Genomic DNA, 22,938 nt, shown 5'->3' with positions numbered 1-22,938 from the left:
ATTTGGCTTTTTACATCACAGCCTGTATAAAAACAGGCTGTCCACGAAAGCTGCGTAACTGGGACTCCTGACATGACAACATACACGGAGTGTCCAGCAGAGGGCGAGCGTTACACCGTTTAGAAAGAAAAATAAAAATATAAATAAATAAATAAATAAATAAATAAATAAATAAAAAGTCCCTTACTGTAAAGTGGAAAGTCTAGATAGCAAATCATTTAGAACACTATTAATATTCCAAAATAAATTTAAACGTTTATTAATGAATTTAATTGCAGTTGTTAGGCTAATTAATTGCAAAACACGCGGATGGCACATTAAAGGTGATACACCAGAAATAGATAGCTCTCACTTTGACTGGGATTTAATTATGCTCTGTTGTGATTCATTCACAAATGTGGTCATTCACAAAGCCATTCAGTACAAATGTTTTTAATCTTTCAAATCATTCCCAAGCCTATTTTAACTAATAAAAAAACAATATCCAACAGGTTAACATCTATTATTATTATTATTAGTAGTAGTAGTAGTAGTACTAGTAGTAGTAGTAGTAGTCTATTGTTGTTGTTGTTGTTGTTGTTGTTTGATTTACTCAAACGTAGGCCTACATGGCTGAACAGAGTGCTGATCTGGGACAGGGAAATTGAATCGTTCTCCTCCAGTACACACTTTTCAGGGTGGGTAGGTTTTCGAAAGCGAGACAAAGGCGCTGCAGTTGATTGGCTCTCTTTATGCGCGAGCTCGCCGTCAGCTCTCTCGCGCAGTCCGCGCTCCATTGACATGTAAATCAGGCTCCATAAATGCGCCCCTTTGGTCGCCCACTTTTGCACAATACCCGCCTCGCTTGTTAGCACCGTGTGTAGACCTTTGTTTCAGACTGCGCTCGCCGGCCATCTGCCCTCCATTCAGGAGTTGTAACGGCACTGCGTGCTTGTTTGGAGCGCTCCCTCTCTCTTTTTCTCTGTCTGTCTGTCTGTCTCTCTCTCTCTCTGGCTCGGATATCGGAAACACAGCAATATGGCCCCTGCCTCCCGCAATGCCAAGAGTGAGGATGACTATTATGGGATCAAAGGAGACAGAAAGGTACGAACCGTTCTTTGTGAGCTTCCCAACATGTCTGGCTTTGGTGGTCTTTGCAGCAATGCTTATGCTGTGTAATATTACATCTGTGTAGACAAGAAAGCCCTTGGTGGAGAAAAAGAGGCGCGCCCGCATTAATGAAAGTTTACAGGAGCTGCGCGTGCTACTAACCGACTCGGACGTAAGTTGCGTTCATCACTTTTCCAACTTTGACGCCTCCACATATAATGACAGCTCACTTTCTGCATAACCAGGACACATGATTACTCTAACGCTGTTTGGGTCATCCTTAGGCGCAGACAAAGATGGAGAACGCTGAAGTCCTGGAAATGACCGTGAAGCACGTGGAAAGTATTCTTCAAAACAGAGCGAAAGGTGAGTTAGGCGTGGGCGTGTATGAGCTGCCACTGCATGTTCAACTCTTAAAATCAAAGTCTAAAATGGATCTGCTTTGGGATTAAGACCCTCATATGTTTGTCTTTTATTTCAGCATCTGACAGCATGAATCGTGAGGCGAGCGAGCGCTTCGCCGCTGGTTATATCCAGTGCATGCATGAGGTGCACACGTTCGTCTCCAGCTGTCCCGGCATCGACGCAACCATCGCGGCGGACCTGCTTAACCATCTGCTGGAGTGTATGCCTCTGAACGACGAAGATCGCTTCCAGGATCTGCTTTCTGATTTGATGGGAGACTGTGGGAACGCTGGGACTTGGCCAGGCGACGGGATGTGCGCCGTGCTGTCACCACGCGAAGGACGTGCCACCGGTAGACCTTCAGCTCTCTCACCGTCTCCGTCCAACACATCAAGCGATGACCTGTGCTCGGACATCGACGAGACCGACACCGAGCACAGTCACGTGGACAGCCGGGACGCTCAGGATAATATACCCACTGTGTTCTACTCTAAACCTGTATGGAGGCCCTGGTAGACCTGGACAGATGCCTTAAACATAGCAGTGAGATGTATGCGACAGAACCTGTGTAGCTGTTAGTGCGCAAGTTATTATGTAGTTCAGAAAGACTGGACATGAGAAGTGTCTGTAACAGTTCTGAAAAGCTCTTCATGGTGAAACAGCCGAGTATCAACCTAACAACACTGCAACATCAGCATCTTTGTAGCGTATTTAAAATGTTTTTGTATAAGCTAAATTAAGACGACACTGTCCTGATGAGTATTTCTAGGAAGTGATTATATGTATCTTATTATTGTAGACAGAAATGTAAATATTTCATTGTTGCTGTAGATATATTGATGACTTATGCGTTTTCTTCATTAAAAAAAACCAACATAAACACTCATGCCATTATTATTATTATTATTATTATTATTATTATTATTATTATTTTATTTTTATTTTTTCTTGTGGGAGAAATATGGTCTTATTCACTTCACAACCAAGTGTGCATGTGGTAAACTAATTGAAACAGGGATGTCTCATAACAGAACTGGGGTCGCTATAATTAAACGTCACCAAACTTCACACACTAGCTGGCTACTATTGAATTTAATGAGTCAGTAAAAAGAAGAATTAACAATTGAAATAAGCAGAGGTCAAGAGCATAGGAGGGGGAGGAGGAGGGGGCATCCTTCCCACACTTTGCGTATGCAGACTACAGAAGGTGAGAAAGTAGGCTACTCTTTGGAGTTTGTAGGAAACCCCACACCTCTGATGGTCGGTAATCTGGAGCTGACAAACCCAGCTGTCATTCTTTCAGAGCCTTTTGGAGCTTGACCGGCTCACACATTATTAAGTGCTGTGGTTATGGATATACACCACAGTGTGGTGCATCCGACGTGGCCTACTATTACTACTACACTAAACAGTAGCTGCGTGGCAAACTATTTTGACAAGGTATTTTGTATATGGTCGCAAGCTGCCTAGCAGATAAGCTACCAAAAACTCTTCAGCAATCTCATCCTTGAGGTCAATTTGGATAAACGTTTTCTTGAGGCTCCCATATTTCCTTTTCAGAGTATCACCTCAGAGTATACCGGAATTACATATGACATTAGCTACATTTGCACAGCACAGCAGGCTTCTTATTCTGGGTTAGTCCTGCGACCAAGGACTTCACTCAACTTTATATCACTTAGGCTCTGTAGAATGGATAAACCTGTATAACTGACGAGAACTAAACAAGGCCTTACCCTCAGGCCTCCTGTTATAGTGACGAATAAATAGCATACGTGAAACAAACCACGTCGAGCCTACATGTACACTAAGGTAAAGCTAACTCAAATCCTCTCTCAGGCCCAACTTCCGGGTTGTTGTTGTTCTAGAAGGCTACTAAAGTTTAAGGTATCACATTTTGAAGTACAAAAAAAGAAGAAGCGTTTTTAATTTCCAAATAATCTCAGATACTGAAAGTTAACCATTTCGGTTATTTAAAAAAAACAAACAAACAGACTCTGTTCATCCTAATGACATCACATACAGGGACGGTGAGCTATAAGGCTAAGTAACAAGTGAAGTAGTGTATGATTCTGAAGAACTAATATCATGGCCTACTTAAATGGATAATAGTTTGTAGTCAATTGATGATCTGTTCAGTGTGGGAAAAAAACGTATTAAGCTTTTTTTTCTTTCTTTCTTCAAATCCACATCTGAAACTTCGCGGACTGTTGTCAGCTTGTAAGATTATAGTGGCGTCTGTGAGGTGCCGCCTTTAGTGCGGTCCGGACTTTAACACCTCGTCCTCAAATTGGCGGAGGTGTGAACGACACTCACGTCGCTTTCATCAAAGGCACTCGCATCCTCTTCACGTCGCGTCCAGTTTCTGCGGCCTCTTAAAGGGTCACTAAAAGGCAAGAGAGGCTGTACACCGGAACAGCGTTGTAATAAAAACTACCAGGAAATGTAGAGGGGGGAAAAAAAGAAAAAGAAGAAAAAAAGGCAACGCGTTTCATTTTGAGCATATGGCACCGACATGGCTCCAGTTACACAGACGGTTCCAACGGTCATTCAAGAGAATGGATTAGACATAGTCTGATTTAATCTGACTCACAGCTCATGTAGTCTAACTGTCCAGAGAAAACATTTCCGTAATAAAGTAAAAAAAAATCCTTTTTATTTGAGCTAAATCCCTCCTATTTTAAACCACTTAATAGCTTTTCTCTTTTTTCTATCATCTTCCCTGTCCTTGTTTGTTGTTGTTGTTGTTGTGTTTGCTGTCCTATACTGTAGGCTATGTGTCTTGATTTGTAATTGTGATTCTCATTTGTGAATTGTACTATGATTTTGGCAAGGTGCTGCATAAATTTTCAAAATGCACAAAAATCAAAACTCCAATCAAGACTGAAGCATTTACTTTTTCTTAGAAAATAATTTTATTTTTTAAACAAATCCTATATAATAACATTTGACACATAAAATACCTTTCTTTACCCTACAATAAACAAGTCTTTTTGACTGTGAAAACTGTCCTAATTGTAGTTTAAAATAAAAATATATATATTCTTTCAACTCTTATTAGCAAACCTACCAGTTAACCCAAAACAAACAAAAAAAACTCAAATAATAATAAAAAAAAAACAGAGGCTTTGGGAATTTGGCTGGCTCACTTTGAAAAAAAGTGCTGTGGTTGTTGAGAGTACGTACAGTAATAAGGAGAAAATGTATATTAATAATGACTTAATATGAATCAAATATTAATATATTCATTGCTATTTAGTACAGTAAGAAGTTGGTTTGGACATATCCAATGTCAATTTTTCTTTCAAAACTCGAGATCAGTCTCTATCCTGGGAAAAAGGATTAAACGCTTTTGTGGTCCCTGTACCACAGTTGTCTGTAAATGGATCTCTCTATAATCTTCAACGTACTAGCTTATAGAATAACTTATAGAAAATATATTAAACTATATTCATTGCACTGGTTCTGGTCTTTTCAGCTAGTATCCTTACCTCCTGTCCCATTTCTCTGAATTTATATAGTGTAATAGCTGATGAGGAGACAGACATTTGTAGTTAATTGTTTAAATGAAACTAATTTTTATAGCCTTTTCCAGCAGAAATGCTTCTTAAAGCTACTAAAGTAGCTGTTGAGGTATTCAAAGACATTTGTGGGGTACAATTATAGAACATAAAATATGACAATGTGTGGTTTTCAAGCTCCACATGAGTATATAAAATAACAACCATTTAATTAAGAGATTTCAAGAAACAAAAATACTTTTTAGTCACAAGGACATTGTCTTAGAACACATTGGAGTCTAGGAATTTGACTGACAGACATCTGACAAACACGCACGCACACACACACAGACACACATCGGAGAACTCCATAAAGCTCCTCAAAAGCAATGCTCTTCACTACCTCATCTAAACATATAAATTATTCAAGTTGTATTTTTTTTAAAAACATATACAAAAACATCCTATCCCAGATTAGTACTCTGTGTGTGTGTACAAGCTCTTCATTGCGTCTGGTCACGAGGGGGGGCTGTGACATCACTGGCTTCAGATTCCCCCATGTGTAGGTCTGGGAGCTCCTCGGCAACCAGTGTCTCTGTGACTCCTTTACAGCCAACACAAGCCTTCACAACATGCAACACATAACACAAACTTAGCTTAGCTCTATCCTACACCAGCATCCTTACAGGTAGTACAGAACTTAGTTAGATGGTCAAGCTGAAGAGGTTTTATAACATTAAATGATATTACTAAAGCTGAAACAATTGAATCCAGAGATGACAGTCTGAGCTTAGCTAATTTATACATTTCAAACATAATTAGCAGAAGAAACCTTCATTTTTAAAAAATATTTTGCTCCTGTGTGGTGCAACAGAATATCGCCCTATAGTCAAAAGTACAGGAGAGCAAAATTGGCCATAAAAATTCATATAAATGGTATTACATCTTTACAACTAAATGCCATATGTTTCTTAGAAATGGGTTTAAAATAACACTTTATTGATTTATTTGTCAGTCATCATTTACAATAATTTATATCTAGCCAAACAACCCTGCATCTTTACGGATGTCTACGGCAGTGTTTAAAATTTATACTGATAAAGAGATGGGAGAGTCTTGAGCATTTATTTACTAAAGTTTGCTCCTGATTGTGGAAACCTGGGTTTAAAATGAAAGCATGTGTTTTTGAACCAAGATAAAAGGTGTGAACATCAAAGCTTCGGAAAACAAGATTTTCGTTTACAGTAGATCAACTTTCTTAACTGAGAATAAGGAAATAATATTAATTATTAATTTCATAAAACTACTTGTCAACTTGCACAATCATGAGAAGTGTTTTAATCTTAGTTAAATTAAATAGACTGGCTTTATATTTTGCTCACTAGGACTAGATGTAAAATGTGAAGCGCTTTTTCTTTGTGTTCACCTCAATGTTAATGGCTTTGGGTAGACCTCCTCCTTCTCTCACCCAGGGGTGAACCTCAGCCAGCTCCCTCTTCTGAGCCTCAGAAAACCGAGGCTGACTCTTCTGCATCTGCCTCAGTTTCTCCAAGTCGTCCCGCAACACTTGCTGGATATCACTAAAGAGACAGAATCACAGATGCAAAGATTCGTGAACATACATGGAAACATTTTATTCCGACTGGACATCAGATAATCATAATATTGCATTTGGGAATAGACATCACATCATGCTGCATCATGTGACTGTTCAGCCATTCTGAAAGGGTTAGTCCTTTGTTCGCAGGCTATAAGCCTGTACTTGCACACAGTGAGAGCTGAAAGCGATTGTTGTTTTATTGTGTTTTTGTGTTTAAAGCTAATCAAAACGGAAAGCGGCTGTGTCACTCTTAACTCCAAAGGCATGCCAAGCAACTGACTTCAAATTATAATCTTATTAACATTCTGGATCCATATGAAGCTCCTCTTACATCACCATAAATGCTTTCAAATCTGCTGTGCATTTAAGTGCCTCTTTGTTTGAGCAATTAAAAAAATTTCACTCAAAGCCTACATACAGTTTACAAATATACATATGAGTGTAGGACCTGCACAATCCGACGATCTACAAACTGCTACCAATGGTTGGAGATCATGTTACAGTTACAGTGACCCCAACTGTTCTACATATACATATAAATAAGCATTAATTGAGCATTAAATAATCATATATTAATTATTCCGTACACTTGACCTTTTCCTGCTAATAAAACAGGAAATAATAAATTACACTCACCGGTCATGTATTAAATATAACCTGGTGTTATTGTTATTTATTCCTATTTCCGTTTTAATTGTTTGAGATCAAGCATGCTGTGATTTGCCCTACAATCTGGGTAGATAGCTACAGAACCCCTACATAACATGACAAGTGGGGAAACGTTAGAGCTGCTAATGCCCTGGATGGATGCATAATGTATTTCATATAATATTTTTTACATAAAGAGCACAACCAAGTATTACATTAGCATCAAATACATCTATCCATTTTCTGTACCGCTTATCCTATACAGGGTCGCTGGGAACCTGGAGCCCGGGGTATTTAAGCCCGGGGAATACCCTGGACAGGGTGTCAACCGATCACAGGGCACAATCGCACACACTCATACACCCATTCACACACTTGAGATGCCAATCAGCCTACAACGCATGTCTTTTGACTGGGGGAGGAAACCGGAGTACCGGAGGAGAGATCTTTTTCTGTTAATGTAGGGAAGTGTTTCTCATCCTGTGCTCAAATGCCCTATGGTGTTCCTCAGGGTACCATTTTGGGTCCTCTTCTCTTTTCTCTATATACGCTTCCTCTAGGTCATACTATTGAAAGACACCACTTATATCATTTCTATGCTGAAGACACAGCTTTATCTTCCTGTGAAAAATAAGTGTCTATGTGTCTAGTTTGTTTGACTGTCTGCATGACATTAAGCACTGGATGGACATGAACTTTTTACAGCTAAACAACGACAAAACCGAAATAATCGTCTTTGGTCCATCAGCTCTGTCCTCTGACATTGTCAGTCAGGTTGGTACCCTTTCTTCTAATGTGCGCGACTGTATCAAAAACCTTGGTGTCATTTTTGACCCCACACTGTGCTTTGATAAGCAGATTAGTGCTGTGGTAAAAAAGCAGATTCTTTCAGTTAAGATCTATTGTTAAAATCAAAATGACACTCTCCAAGAAGGACCTCGAAACTGTTATTCATGCGTTCATAACATCCAAGGTTTGACTATTGTAATTTGCTCTGTCTGGGCTTGCCCAGAACAACTATTGATCGTTTGCAGTTGGTACAAAATGCGGCAGCCAGATTACTGACTGGCACTAAAAAACGTGCACACATTACACCTGTGCTCACTTCTCTTCACTGGTTATTGGTCAAGTTCCATGTTGATTTTAAAATTTTGCATTTTGTTTTTAAAGCTTTGTATGGACTTGCTCCACAGTGTATCCCATACACAGCTTCAAGACACCTTCGATCATCCAGTCATTTACTACTCTCAGTTCCTCATTCATGTTTTAAGGCTGAAGGCTTTGGAAAAGTCTCCCTCTCCACATTAAATCATCCCCTACCGTTTCTGTGTTTAAAATACTTATTTGTATTCTTTGTTTTAATTGAGGGTATACATTTTTCATTGGTCTTATCTTTGGTTTTTGTTTACTCTTAATTTTTTTTATTTCTGTTTTATATTTCTTGTACAGCACTTTGGTTTCAGGATCTATTGTTTTAAATGTGCTTTATAAAGCAATAAACTAAACTAAACTACACAGAGGAAGCCCCCGAAGCACAGGGAGAATGTGCAAGCTCCACGCACATAGCACAGAGGCATGAATCGAACCCCCAACCCTGGAGGTGCAAGGCAAATGTGCTATTCCAAACTAGGCCACCATGCCACCATATTAATGCTCTGTACAGATTACTGATGTCATCCTGTTGAGACAGGAGATGGTTTTTCCATTTACTTTCAAATGCATTTTGGTTGGTGTGTAAATTGGACAAAGTCCAGACATCAATACCTGTATATAATCAGGCATTTCTTTAATATCTACTGAAATGCACAAAATGCCAACGGAGTGTACAAATAACGTTCTCCTATGTTACATGTGAAACTTTGTTTCTGTAGTTTTTACAGTCCACTGTGGATTTTTAAAAATATTTTATTTTATTTTTTCTATCACATGGCTGCTGGCTCATGGCTGCTGCATTGGAGATTATAACGCAAAAATAGCTTCCTACCATTATGACTCAAACACTCAAAATACTTACATTTGTAAGAAAACTAGCTAGGCTGCCTGTCTAACTAGACGACTGACTAATCCTGCCAAAATGGCTGACCACCCATGAGATTCTGTGTCATGACATCATATTCCAAAGCCTAATAAAGCATACCTCACTGTGGCCCACAATAAACACAGTTCATCTTGAAAGTGCAAATGGTCATAACTGTAGTTTTACTGAGAATGCCTCAAAATTCCAGAAGCTTAATAAGTCGAACTGGCAAACTCGCAAAAGATTGTAATATTTTTAACCCAGAAAAGAAGACTTTGCAATCTTGTTTATTGTTATTCAGTACCACAAAACACATCTATATGTAACACAAACATATGTACACATACACTCTCAAGCAGACACGGGCATTGGACTTTGGTCAAATGCAAACTCTAACAAGCACACACTGCTGCCCCCGTGTGCACACAATGATACAGCATGACAATAAAATTAATAAGCAACTGTAAATGCTAGAGTTAAGACTTGAAACCATTCTTTGATGGGTTTCATATATGACAGTAAAACATTTTTTAAAGATACAGTGACTCATCAAACGTCTCACAAGTAAAGTACTGATTTTTGCAATGAGTGTTAAAATTTATATTCCAAAGTTCCAAAAGGACTGCACTTTTTCAAAACAGCAAGCGTTATGCGGTATATACACACTTCTCTTCTTTAAAATTATTCTATTATTATTATTATTATTATTATTATCATGATTATTATTTAGAAGTGTTAAATTAATTTCCATGTCCGTCTATCTCCTTCCATGCTTTTCAAATCAGTGGACAGGGATCATTAACATTGAGACTATCAAGGGGGAATAAGGCACAGGTTTTGTTTAACCTCACTCACCGAGAGGGCAACTGGTACGTCATCATTACAGCCTTGTCCACATTGGCAGTGAGGAGCCACAGAGGATCCTGCAGGACATATTTGAGCAAACTCTCACTCTCCTCTAACTCCAAGGACCCTGAAACGCCACCTCCTGGTCTCTTGGCCTTAAGGGACTTCTGTGAAGAGTCCACACTGCCAAAGTAGTTACTGCTGTTATTGCTGGTGTGACTGCTCCCTGTATATGATACAGAGAGAAAGAGTGTAGGAGAGAGGGAGTGGGAGAAACAATGAGAGAAAAAGACAGAACATATAGAAAAAGGGGATTCAAAACCACTGCAAAGCATGTCAATGAGACTTAAAATGTTACATTAAATAAGGAGGCACTAAAGTTTTTATTGATGGCATTTGGCAGACGCCCTTATCTAGAGCGACTTACATTTATTACATTCATTCATCTGAGCAATTGAGGGTTAAGGGCCTTGCCCAAGGGCCCAACAGTGGTAGCTTGGCAGTGCTGGGGCTTCTGATCTTCTGATCAGTAACACAGAGCCTTTAACCACTGAGCCAAAACTGAAAATTTTATCCATATGAAAATCACTAGTGGTGTAAATATCAGGCTCCACATAATTTTCATTCATAAGGCAACAATTCGATATTTGATAATACCACAGTGACCAGGGTAGGCCTCCTGTTTATTTGCAACTGAGAACTATTATAAGTATCAGAGTTATGGGCAAATCCATTTACACATCCACAAAAGTGGAATAGTATTTAGAATGAACATGAAATTTGTAAGTGTTCTTACAAAACTTACTCAATGAACATGCAAGAATCATTTTTTGGTCAGGTCATTCTGAACTGAGAGGATTATGGTGACATAAAATAAACTGGCTTTGTAAAGATCATTTTAACTCCTGTCATGTTGCCAGGATCTCTTCAATGCACTTACTGGTGAATTGAACTGAATGCTGTTTCTGTGCATTTACTTATTATATAGGGCATTTTTAAAACTCCTGGTACAGTTATAATCCCATACAATTAAGAAACGAGTGGCTTTGCTTCTACTGTGAATAGAGTGAATAGAACACAGAAGTCACGCACCAGTTCCACTAGCAGATCCACCACTTCCACAAGCTGACGTGCCACAGCCATTAAAAGCTGAACCCATGGACCCAGATGTAGCTGACCCAGTGCCGGACCGAGAGTCCTCCAACATGAGGATATCCAACAGATCACTGGATAAAGAGAAAGCGTCACAGTGGTGCATGTCATCTGCATCTTCCTGCAAAACAACACACAAAATGGACATCATATGCTAAGTTACTGCAAATGCTGAGCTTATGGATCATATTCCTAATTTTTAAGTCCTTTTAATTCATTGTTAATTTCTAAACAATTGTAATATTAAAGAAGATTCAAAGAACACTTTGAAGCTTAGCATACTAAGCTCTTGAAAAATGTTTACCATATTCCTGATTTTCTCTATTATTGCAAATGTTTTCAGGTGTTCAACCATATGTTTGTGCCAAGGAAATCTATATAGAGCAAACAACATGTATTACTGAACATTTATTTACTGTACAGTCACCAATATTACCAATTTAGTTTTTTTGGTGACATTTGTTGATACCCATGAAACAGCTCTGGAAATGGTCACAAAGCTTTCACTAGAGTCTGGGAGTCCACTGAACCTTAATATTTGAATGAAAACACTTTCTCTTTCTGCAGCTAAGGCAAGACACTAAGAAAAAAATTGGCTCGTGTATACCAAAGAAAATCTATTGCTATGTCAGATTAGTCGCTAGATGTTTTCTAATTTGATTGGGTGTAAAGCAAAAGCAGGATTCTGCAATAAGAATATCATTCCAATTGTCAGTTAAAATACAGGAAGAGTTTGGTTTACAGCTATTAACTTTAAGGGGGCAAATACTTTTCATCCATTCATTTTCAGTAACTGCTTTTCATCCATTGGGAAAACAGCACAAAAGCAAAAAACAAAACAACAAAAAAAAACCCTACATAATAATGCCATCTAGTGGAAAGAGAGAGCAGGAGCAAAAGAAGACAAATGAGGAGCTAAAAGAAATCACGCCCATACTGTCTCTATGTCTGTCTTGGTCTGCATTCCAGCGTTTGCTCCTTTCTCCACTGCAGTGCTCCCCTGAGTACCAGCAGAGGTTGCTGTGGTTTCCTGTCTTTCATTGGAGCGCTGGCTCTCCTCCAGCTGCAAAAGGTTGAGCTGCAGTGGTGAACTACACTGTGACCGGAACAAGGGTGGAGATGATTGGTCCCGTCCACCCAGTGACTGAGGGGTGGAGCTCCGTGAAGGCCCCTCCCTCGTTTCTGGTTCTGCGGGCTTGGGTTGCTTGTCCAGCGGCGTGAAAGGGAATGGCTGAGCTGGAAAAGGGTTTTGTTGGGTGAACTGAGTCTGTACAGGAAACGTTGTCTGGGGTTGGAATGGAACCTGGGTGGGTGGGAACAAAGCCTGTAGGAGAGCAATTAAAACTGTTACAAATAATAATTATTAATCATGTGTTTCATTTATATACTGGCTTTCCAAAACCTCAAAATGCTTTGAAAAATAGAGGTTATTACAGACTAAAAAAAAAGACAACTGATCATCTGAAAGTTACCTGCTCAGGGTAGAAAGGCTGCCGAGGGGCACTTCCTAGTGGTGGGAACATGTAGTTGGGCAGCACAAGTGCCACCATGGGTGTGACAAGAGGGGCAGGAAATTGGGGCTGCATGGGTTGCACGGGGAAGCGTGGATTTTGGGTACACTGACTGTCTCCAAATCCTGAGAGTGGGGCATCCACCCCGGGGGGCATGGCATTGCTCCCTGGGTACACCTGGAGGGGGTATGCAGGCACAACGGCTGGGTACGCGATAGGAAAAGCAGACTGTGAGGTGTCTGAAGGAGACCATGAAGTCTGGTTCAGTCCTTGCAGTTCTTGCCTGAACAGCTGTCTCCGATGTGAGATGGTGCTATCGGACGATTCATTCTGTTTGATGCGCTTGGATTTGGACTTTCTGTTGCGGCCCCCACGGCCAGTGGCAGGTTCTGCTCTCCCCCCCTGCTTACCAACATGATACTGTCCAACTGTACAAAGAGAGAAGGGAAAAGAGAGAGAGATGTATGAAAGCTATAACGGAATATGAACAGAGCTTTATGTGATTTAACTACATTTTTAATTTTTAAGGCTAATACTGGCCTCTGACTAATTAGTTAGGGGCACTGATATCACAGCATAAATTTAATTCTGAAATCTGCTTGCACAGAAGGTCTTGATTAATGAGGTTTTTAATATTAATGAGCACAGCCAGGCTGCCACTGTTGGGCCCTTGAGCAAGGCCCTTAACCCTATCTGCTCCAGGGGCGCCATATCATGGCTGACCCTGCACTCTGACCCCAAATTCCTAATATGATGAGATATGCAAAGAAACTATTTCACTCGGCTGTAATGTACATGTGACAAATAATGGATTCTTCTTCTTCTTAATTTTCTTTAACTGCAGCTCTGTCCAGTTGTCTCAGCTGTAATTCGTATCATATGTTTATATTAAGGAGCTTGCCCTAATACCATTTCTACAGTAACAACTCATTCAAAAGGAATTGTACGATAGACAAGCCACATAATCTAATAATAAACCGATTTCTAATAAATACACAGATTAAAAACATGTTGCTATTTAAGAAATATGTGTAACTGCTGATATGGTGAAGCTTTCTGTAAGGAAATTAACATTTAAGTAACATTTAAGCCATCATGGCAGACTTCTCTGTAACATGACAAGCCATGTTTTTTTCGCTTATTAACTTCAAGAGAGGAAAAAGAGAGACTGGTGAGGAATGGCTATGAATAAACACCATAATGTAAGAGATAACAGGAACTGATTTTAAACAGTACTGTACTGTTAAACATGATATATCCATCATGAAGTAGTTACAAATAGTAACAGCTGACAAATTACTGTAGCATAAGGAGAATAAAACACTTGCTGTTTAAGAAAATCAGCTTTTGGTGTTGATTATTTTCCTGTAACAGCATGCACAGTCATGCTAATGTTAATGTGCATTCTTGATGTTTGGGAGAATGACCGACAATGGGAATGATTCTGATATTAAAGAGTATTTGATCTACTCGCACTGTTTTTGTATAGGTCAAGTAGAACCTGGAAATGACAAAGAGTTTGCCTGTATTTGTGATAATTATGGAGATATTAGTACCTGAGATTTTGCAATAAAATAGCTAGGCAATCCTAATAATCAGCTATCAAAGAAGAACTTAGGATAGCAGCCTAAAAAGTAACAAGAGCTCTCAACTTTTCAGCACCATGGAACATACTAACTGTAACCCCCCCACCTTTCATTTTATTGTCGGGATATTTATAAACTTACCATGCCTTGAAAAATCCTGTCTTCCTGTATTATAAGTTTACTTCCAATAGTAGGATATTAGCCCATATTTGAAGCTTTCATTTCTTTCCTCAGGCTTTATTTAGAAAAACAGTGCTGCCAAACTAACAGAGAACATGTTGAGTCAGGGCTTACGCTGCCAGGGTGGCACTTCACCTACGCCCACTCTTTCACTGGTACATGGGCTCGGAATGTACTTATTTGGGCTTTAGTCAAAGAGTGACTGTCTCATCCAATAAATTAATGAGGTCTGTTAAAAACTGCTTTGCTGACTGAAATTCACAGTGATGTTCTATAGAGTGTTTGACAGGGTGTGAACTGTGTCAACTGAGCTGAAAATAAGCAGAAGTGAGGAGGCAAAGATTTTCAACTGAACTAGATGACGTTTTGCCTTGCTAAATGAAACGAATCGCATCTTAACCGGATTACAACTGAAAAAGGCCTGAATTGCAAATCCAGAAGATGTTCTCACCATCGGACGTGGCCTGTCCTTTCTGCTTCTCCAGGTAGTCTGCTTTGAAAGTGTGAACTCCCCTTAGCTCCTTCAAGCGGTTGAGAAAGGCTTGCTCTTCTTTCTGTGTGTGTGCTGCCAGCACCTGCTTAGTCAGGCCTAGTTTCTTATATGCTTCTCTTTCCTGGCTGGGAGGTATAACTGTGGCAGGAGGAGTGGCTGCAGTGGGGCCTTCTGCTATGTCTCCAGCACTGGGGCCATCCTCTATGATTTCTGTGTGAGAAAAACAGGACCAAATTCATGTTCATACACTGTATAACGCAGAATTGTTCATTTGTTCACTCACAAACTCTAACTCTATTAAACTCTAGGACTCTATTAAGACTCTATTAAGTCTCTACCTGACTACGAGCACCGTATAGAGATATAAGTACACATAGACACATAATAAGGAAAGTTTGTGTTAGTGATACTAAGCACAGATGTACTCACATACTGCTACTGTATTCAATTCTAAATATGCACCAGATCAGAAAATATCAACCAGCTACAGCAGGGGTTCCCAAACTTTCCCAGGGCAAGGCCCCCTAAATGGCATTAACATGTGACCGAGGCCCCCCTTTTGCAGGATGTCTTTAAAACACATTAAAAATACAGACTTCTGAATATATCCCCCTTTTTTAACATTTTTTTTTTTATTAATAATTACATCTTTACATTACATTAGGAATTGATTGTGTGTGTGTGTGGTTGTCTGAGAGTGAGAAAGAGAAAACATACTAGTGGGAGGGATGGGCACACCAAATTGTTGAGGTCCCCCGGGCACCCCCTGGAGACCCCCACTTTGAAAACCACTGAACTACAGCACCCCAGTTCAAAGAAATAGTTCATGCAAACTATCTTGCCCCTAATCACTGCTATCAGAACTGAGTACTTGTAGAAATACTAAGAAACATATACATATATATACATACATACATATACACATGTGTATATATATATATACACACACACACACACACACACACATATACATACATATATATATATATATATATACATATATATATATATATATATATATATATATATATATATATATATATATATATATATATATATATATATATATTTTTTTTTTTAAGTTTGGTGACTCTAGTTTTCTAAAGATGAAACAGATTGACTTCTATAGCAGTTGTGGTTTAACCAATCACATTTATGCATTTATGTAAATTATTTTGCTGGTTTGATTGATGATGATATGTCAATAGCAAAAGTGGTAACATGAAATACCACTATGAAACATAACATAACCACTTCAAATTGCTTTATTCACAGCTATAATCTAATTATAAATGGTTCAGCGTTAAAGGATAACTCCTGTTGCCATGATGCCTGTGTAAGCAAGGAATATTATGTTTCTAGGCATGAGATGATACACTAAAGCCATGATACCAGACATATTCCAAGACAGGCTTCAAAAGACAATACTGAAAGGAGACGATATTGAGAAAAAATTATTCAAATATGAATACATTTATTTTGTTATGACAACAAATCAAACCAAAGCAATATCAATGCACTGTAAGAAACTAGATCAGGATTTGTAAGGTGTAATTTCCCCCTATTATTAACATGTAATTTTAGTTTCTCAGTGTCATAAATGCATCTCGTGGCAACGTTATTAATATGAAAAGATTGTTTGATCGTAGATTGAGCATAAATTATTCAAATAAAACATCAAGTGTCCTCACAGCTCCTACTGCTCTAAGACATCCACTTTCAATGCACTACTGCGTCATAATTACCAATTTAATTGTATAGATGAGGAAAAAAAATCATGCTTTTATTTTGTGTATTTCTTCATCCCATTTTACATTTGAATTACTTTAATTTTACTTCAAAGGCACTGATTTTAACCCACATTCAGAGTGTGGTCAAGCCAGTCGCTATAGAAACCGGAGTGCATTTATACATTAACTGCCCTTCAGATGGCTATGCTATGCATCTGCTGTGAATAGTGTGTGATAGTCGGAAACAGTTGAGTAGTAGTGTGCTATGGGCCATTTCTGTATTATTTTTCCCGAATTCACGTTAAAGTTAAGCTTATCCGAATGAAGCGTTATAGCACATGTGTCAACCACAAGGCTCATGGGTCAAATCTGGCCTGCAACTTTGTTTCATTTGCCCTGTGGCCCTTGATTTTGACACGTCGCATAACGCTGAACTTTTTTGAACTTAAGAATGCTTAAGTAAGCATTCTTTGAGGCAGATAGGTTCCCACTCACAAACCTTGTGCTCTATGCTACTACCTCTGGTGCTGCTGCCTAGTGTGTAAGAAGAGTTAGAGCTCATAATGAACATTAAAGAGAAATATTGTGAGAAGCATCTCAGAGAAGCAAAATTCATCTCACCAGTATTTTGTATTGCAATATTTGTGACAATGATATTTTGCCTCATGCAAAATATCATTGTGACTAGACCTTTAAAATTTCGACAGTTTGAATACTCCTGAAGACTTTGCATATGTTAACTAATGACCTCTGATTAATCATGTTTCTGTCCATTTTCATTCTCTTTGCTGAATATCTTATGTGCCTTATCTACCTGACTCTGGCTGGGTTTTTTTGTCCCCCACATGTACGATGGTGCTGCTGTAGCTGCACTGGCTGGTTATGGACACCACACTCTCAGCTTTGCTGGGCAGTGTCAGGGGAGTGAGCGAGGTGCCCACCACGCCTGAGCCGCTTGGCTTCTTCGACACATCCAGAGAAGAAAGACCAGTTTGGGACTTCAGGTGTCCAGGTGCTAAAGGATAAAGAGAGAAAACAACAATATTTTATAGCCCTATGTGTATTTATGTGCTTTACCACATATTAACAGTAAAATATGTTCTAGTTACAACTCCTGCTTAGGACATTCTTGGGATGTAAAGGACGTGAAATAATAAAAAATAAATAAATAAAACCTAATGTCTATTGAAACATAAATAAATAATAAAGTGTAAAAACTGAAACCTAGTATTCAGCTTCAATTATGAAATTTACCAATTATCTACTTAATTAGGGCACATTATTAATTAGGGCATATTGGATATTTGGGACTGGAATGAGACAACACTATATTAAATATTTGGCTAATTCTGTTCCTTATTAGAAAAGAAAGTCAATAAATACACATATTCTGTTAACAGTACTTATGGTGGATTACTGCTAAAAGCTGAGGGTTAAGTAATAATGTAAATGATGTTAGGTTTGTGTAGTGTATCTTAATGTAATGTATCATCATACTATTCAAGTTTGTTTTCATCAGCTCATTGTTCTTATATTTAAGTCAATGAAAGTGTATTGGTATTATTTGACTATTAAATATTGCTGTTATAATTTATAACCAGTGCAACCCTGTTTCATATTGACCCAAAATATTCTACAACATTGCATTTCACACATAAAATAAGTGTTATTCATTACAGAATCACATTGATAAATATTAATAAAATGCTTTGATTGATGCTGTGCAATTTAGAGATGTACAGTGCCCTCTGAAACTATTTGAATAAGGCCAATTCTTTTGTTTTGGCTATACACCGAAGACCTTTGTGTTTGAGATCAAAAGATGGATATGAGATGAGAGTTTAGGATTTCAGCTTTTATTTCCTGGTATATACATCTATATGTGTTAAACAATATAAAACATAGAACCTTTGTTGTGTTGGCAGTGTGTTTTGGATCATTGTTTTGCTGCATGATAAAGTTCGTCTTGATTAATTTGGATGTATTTTTCTGTAAATTGGCAGATAAAATGTTCCTGAAAACTTCTACTGCTACTATCATGAGTTACATCATCAATAAATATTAGTGAAGCTGACACTACCTCCACCACGCTTGACAGATGGGCTCGTATGTTTTGGATTATGAGCAGATCCTTTCTTTCTCCACACTTTGGCCTTTTCATCACTTTGGGAAAGGTTAATTATGGTTCCAGAACTTTTGTGGCTCATCTCTGTATTTCTTTCTGAATTCTAATCTGACCTTCTGATTCTTACTGCTGATGAGTGGTTTGCATCTTCTTTAAAGTCTTCTTCAAATGGTGGATTGTGTTACCTTCACTCCTGCCCTGTGGAGGTTGTTGTTGATGTCCCTGACTGTAGTTTTTGGGTTTTTCTTCACCACAATGATTGTCATCAGCTGTTATGTTACTTGGCTGACTCATTCTGTGCCAGCTGCTCAGTACACCAGTGGTTTCTTTTCTTTTTTTTCCAGTACATTCCTAATTGTTGTACTGGCTATGCCCAGTGTTTGTGCAATACTTCTGATTGATTTTTCTTCTTTTCTCCACTTCAAAATGGCTTGCTTTTCTCCCATAGACAGCTCTCTGATCTTCATGTTAGTTTATCCTTTTTAACAACAAATGCAGTCTTCACAGGTGAAACTGAAGGCTAAAACCATGAGTAGATGTTCACAGCTGTTATTTTGTTTAAACAATCAATCTAACAGGACACACCTGGGTAACAAGGAGCACCTATCAGTCACATGCTCCAACATTTTTGCTTGCCTACAAATTGGGTGGTCTGATGTGTGGTTTAACACATCTACATATAAATACCAGGAAATAAAAGCTGAAATTCTAAACTCTCTTCTCATTTTTATCTTTTGATCTCAAACCCAAATGTCTTCAGTCTACAGAAAAAAAGAGGGGACTGTACATGCTATCATATAGTGGTTGCTTATTTTCGAGTAAGCACTTTCTGTTCAATTCAAATGAAAGCACTTAACACTTAATTCTACTTTTGCAGCACATGTGGTTAGTGGTTAAGTGGCTTGCATTGCATGTTTTTCTACCTTCAGCCACCTGCATAGAGCTTTCAACTGCCTTCTGTTTGTCTTCGTCTGAGTTAGAGGAAGTGGTATTGGAGGACGACTGGCATTTACGTTTCACCGTGATAGGCACATTGCAGCTCTCTAAATACCTGCATAAACAAAAGACAGACAGAAAAAAGGGAAAGTGCAAGAGACAAGAAGAGGGAGAGGGAAAGAGAGAAAGAGAGAGTGAGTGAGTGAGAGAGAGCAGTTATTCACAATTAACAAAATGTGTATGCCTGAAATACCCTTAAAATATACTTCAAATAGGAAGTATATTGAAGAACCTATTGAAGAAAAACTATTGAAGAAAAACAATTTCAGACATTTGATCTTGCTGTGACATTAATCCTATTCAGATCAATTCCAAAATCTAATCAGTTCATCTGCTGGTAACATTGATAAATCCATATAAATCCTACAAACATTTAACCACTTGTTCTTGAGATAATGAGAGTCTCATATGGATGGACAACCCAAAAACATAATACCTCTACCTCCTAGTGGCAGAGGCATAAAAAAACACTTAAATTATATTGCACACTTAAATGATCTTAATGTTTCAATACTTGGAATATATTTGTAAAATAAATCTGTTCCGAAGGGATCCGCTGATTTTAAAAGGGGTCCTTGGCTGCAAAAAACATTTGGGAACCCCTGAGATAGACAATCTGATTGCCATTAAAAGTCTGTAAACGGATCATAATAGAATAATCAGCAAATCAATCAACGTTGTTAAATACTACAATTTAACAGGTGAAAAATAAATAAAATATTCTTATTCTTAAAATGTTCTTTGTACTTTTAATAACAGCTTACTCTCACACTGTACCTGATTACACTGTCCAGGCAACTGATCTGCTGGTACGAGTAGACAGTCTGATCTTTTAATGTGAGTTCTTCCTGTATGGTGGCTTGCTGCTCCTCCGTACTCTCTCTCAAATTAACTGGGAATGCGGAGTCTTTCAGCCGAACTACTGGACTCTTCTGGAGCGGTTCTGCTGGAGAAAGTGTGATTGATTTATGTCAGGGTGTATTCCGTGTCCCCTCCAATCCCCAGCAGCTTGTAAGTCATTGCACATTTTCAGCACAACCACAATCACTCTTTTTCTTTCACAGAAGCATATTTGTACTTACTGCCTGGACTCTTTTTGAATTGCTGTCCCTGGTTCTTCTGCATATGAACACCTTTACAGATCTCCTGAAACGTTCTCTGTGAAAAGAAATCCAATAAACACAACGGTAAGGAAGGCTTCACTGCAGTGTGTGTATATACAGTATAAACAGTATTTGGTGACCAAACATGAAAGCAGTTGAAAGGTGAAGCCAAAATGACTATGATGTCCTCTAGTGACTGTCTGCAGTACAATAAAAAATATAAAAATAATAATAATAAAAAACTTTATTCAAACCCATAACTGTTAACTATATAATACATACAGAGGGCTCCAAAAGTCTGAGACCACATTGAAAATCTGGGCTTTTTTTCATTTATAATTGGAAATAAAAAAAATTGTTCCAGATCTTGAAAATGTAATAAAATGTAAATTGGGACTTACCCACAAGTTTGAAACGTGAAACTGTGAGATTTTTTAATATATAGTAGCTTGGTTAAAATCATCCCCATCATTTGGTCTATTAAAAAGCTATTTTTAAATTCAATTATCTGTTACAGTGGCAGAACTATGAAAAGTACGGAGTGTTCAATGTACAGTATCTCACAAAAGTGAGTACACCCCTCACATTTTTGTAAATATTTGATTATATCTTTTCATGTGACAGCACTGAAGAAATGACACTTTGCTACAATGTAAAGTAGTGAGTGTACAGCTTGTGTAACAGTGTAGATTTGCTGTCCCCTCAAAATAATTCAACACACACCCATTAATGTCTAAACCGCTGGCAACAAAAGTGAGTACACCCCTAAGTGAAAATGTCCAAATTGGGCCCAAAGTGTCAATATTTTGTGTGGCCACCATTATTTTCCAGCACTGCCTTAACCCTCTTGGGCATGGAGTTCACCAGAGCTTCACAGGTTGCCACTGGAGTCCTCTTCCACTCCTCCATGATGACATCACGGAGCTGGTGGATGTTAGAAACCTTGTGCTCCCCCACCTTCCATTTGAGGATGCCCCACAGATGCTCAATAGGGTTTAGTCCATCACCTTCACCCTCAGCTTCTTTAGCAAGGCAGTGGTCATCTTGGAGGTGTGTTTGGGGTTGTTATCATGCTGGAATACTGCCCTCGGCCCAGTCTCCGAAGGGAGGGGATCATGCTCTGCTTCAGTATGTCACAGTACATGTTGGCATTCATGGTTCCCTCAATGAACTGTAGCTCCCCAGTGCCGGCAGCACTCATGCAGCCCCAGAACATGACACTCCCACCACCATGCTTGACTATAGGCAAGACACACTTGTCTTTGTACTCCTCACCTGGTTGCCGCCACACACGCTTGACACGATCTGATCCAAATAAGTTTATCTTGGTCTCATCAGACCACAGGACATGGTTCCAGTAATCCATGTCCTTAGTCTGCTTGTCTTCAGCAAACTGTTTGTGGGCTTTCTTGTGCATCATCTTTAGAAGATGTGCGACGTATGGTCTGAGCAGTGACAGGCTGAGCCCCACCCCTTCAACCTCTGAAGCAATGCTGGGAGCACTCATACGTCTATTTCCCAAAGACAACCTCTTTGTTCTTTGGTCGACCATGGCGAGGCCTGTTCTGAGTGGAACCTGTCCTGTTAATCCGCTTTATGGTCTTGGCCACCGTGCTGCAGCTCAGTGTCAAGGTCTTGGCAACTTTCTTATAGCGTAGGCCATCGTTATGTAGAGAAACAATTCTTTTTTTCAGATCCTCAGAGAGTTTTTTGTCATGAGGTGCCATGTTGAACTTCCAGTGACCAGTATGAGGGAGTATGAGAGCGATGACACCGAACTTAACACACCTGCTCCCCATTCACACCTGAGACCTTGTAACACTAACAAGTCACATGACACCGGAGAGGGAAAATGGCTAATTGGGCCCAATTTGGACATTTTCACTTAGGGGTGTACTCACTTTTGTTGCCAGCAGTTTAGACATTAATGGCTGTGTGTTGAGTTATTTTGAGAGGA

At 38.9% G+C, this 22,938-nt stretch overlaps 2 protein-coding genes across 5 annotated transcripts in view; one reads left to right on the top strand and one right to left on the bottom strand.

The window, feature by feature from the left end:
• Positions 1 to 849: 849 nt before the first annotated feature.
• On the top strand, positions 850 to 2,434 carry hes6 (hes family bHLH transcription factor 6). Its single transcript, XM_053650999.1, has 4 exons — positions 850 to 1,083; positions 1,175 to 1,261; positions 1,374 to 1,455; positions 1,571 to 2,434. Exons 1-4 carry the CDS (start codon positions 1,018 to 1,020, stop codon positions 2,008 to 2,010), a joined length of 675 nt encoding a protein of 224 aa, XP_053506974.1. The 5' UTR covers positions 850 to 1,017; the 3' UTR covers positions 2,011 to 2,434.
• A 1,951-nt stretch (positions 2,435 to 4,385) lies between these two features.
• The window catches only part of per2 (period circadian clock 2), a 62,589-nt gene continuing 44,036 nt past the window's right edge, over positions 4,386 to 22,938 (bottom strand). For 3 of the 4 annotated variants that reach the window (XM_053650996.1, XM_053650995.1, XM_053650997.1), the window contains 11 exons: positions 20,961 to 21,036; positions 20,656 to 20,824; positions 19,806 to 19,933; positions 17,572 to 17,772; positions 14,986 to 15,237; positions 12,730 to 13,196; positions 12,195 to 12,581; positions 11,198 to 11,378; positions 10,115 to 10,331; positions 6,421 to 6,574; positions 4,386 to 5,617 (listed from right to left, as the gene is read on the bottom strand). In XM_053650996.1, coding sequence (XP_053506971.1) covers positions 5,498 to 5,617; positions 6,421 to 6,574; positions 10,115 to 10,331; positions 11,198 to 11,378; positions 12,195 to 12,581; positions 12,730 to 13,196; positions 14,986 to 15,237; positions 17,572 to 17,772; positions 19,806 to 19,933; positions 20,656 to 20,824; positions 20,961 to 21,036 — 2,352 coding nt within the window. In that variant the 3' untranslated portion in view covers positions 4,386 to 5,497. The remainder of the gene's footprint in view (positions 5,618 to 6,420; positions 6,575 to 10,114; positions 10,332 to 11,197; positions 11,379 to 12,194; positions 12,582 to 12,729; positions 13,197 to 14,985; positions 15,238 to 17,571; positions 17,773 to 19,805; positions 19,934 to 20,655; positions 20,825 to 20,960; positions 21,037 to 22,938) is intronic. The other variant, XM_053650998.1, reaches the window with a different exon arrangement.

The sequence above is a fragment of the Ictalurus furcatus genome, chromosome 20 (genome assembly GCF_023375685.1).
Source record: "Ictalurus furcatus strain D&B chromosome 20, Billie_1.0, whole genome shotgun sequence".
Lineage (NCBI taxonomy): Eukaryota > Metazoa > Chordata > Actinopteri > Siluriformes > Ictaluridae > Ictalurus > Ictalurus furcatus.
This window is presented reverse-complemented; position numbering and strand designations above follow the sequence as displayed.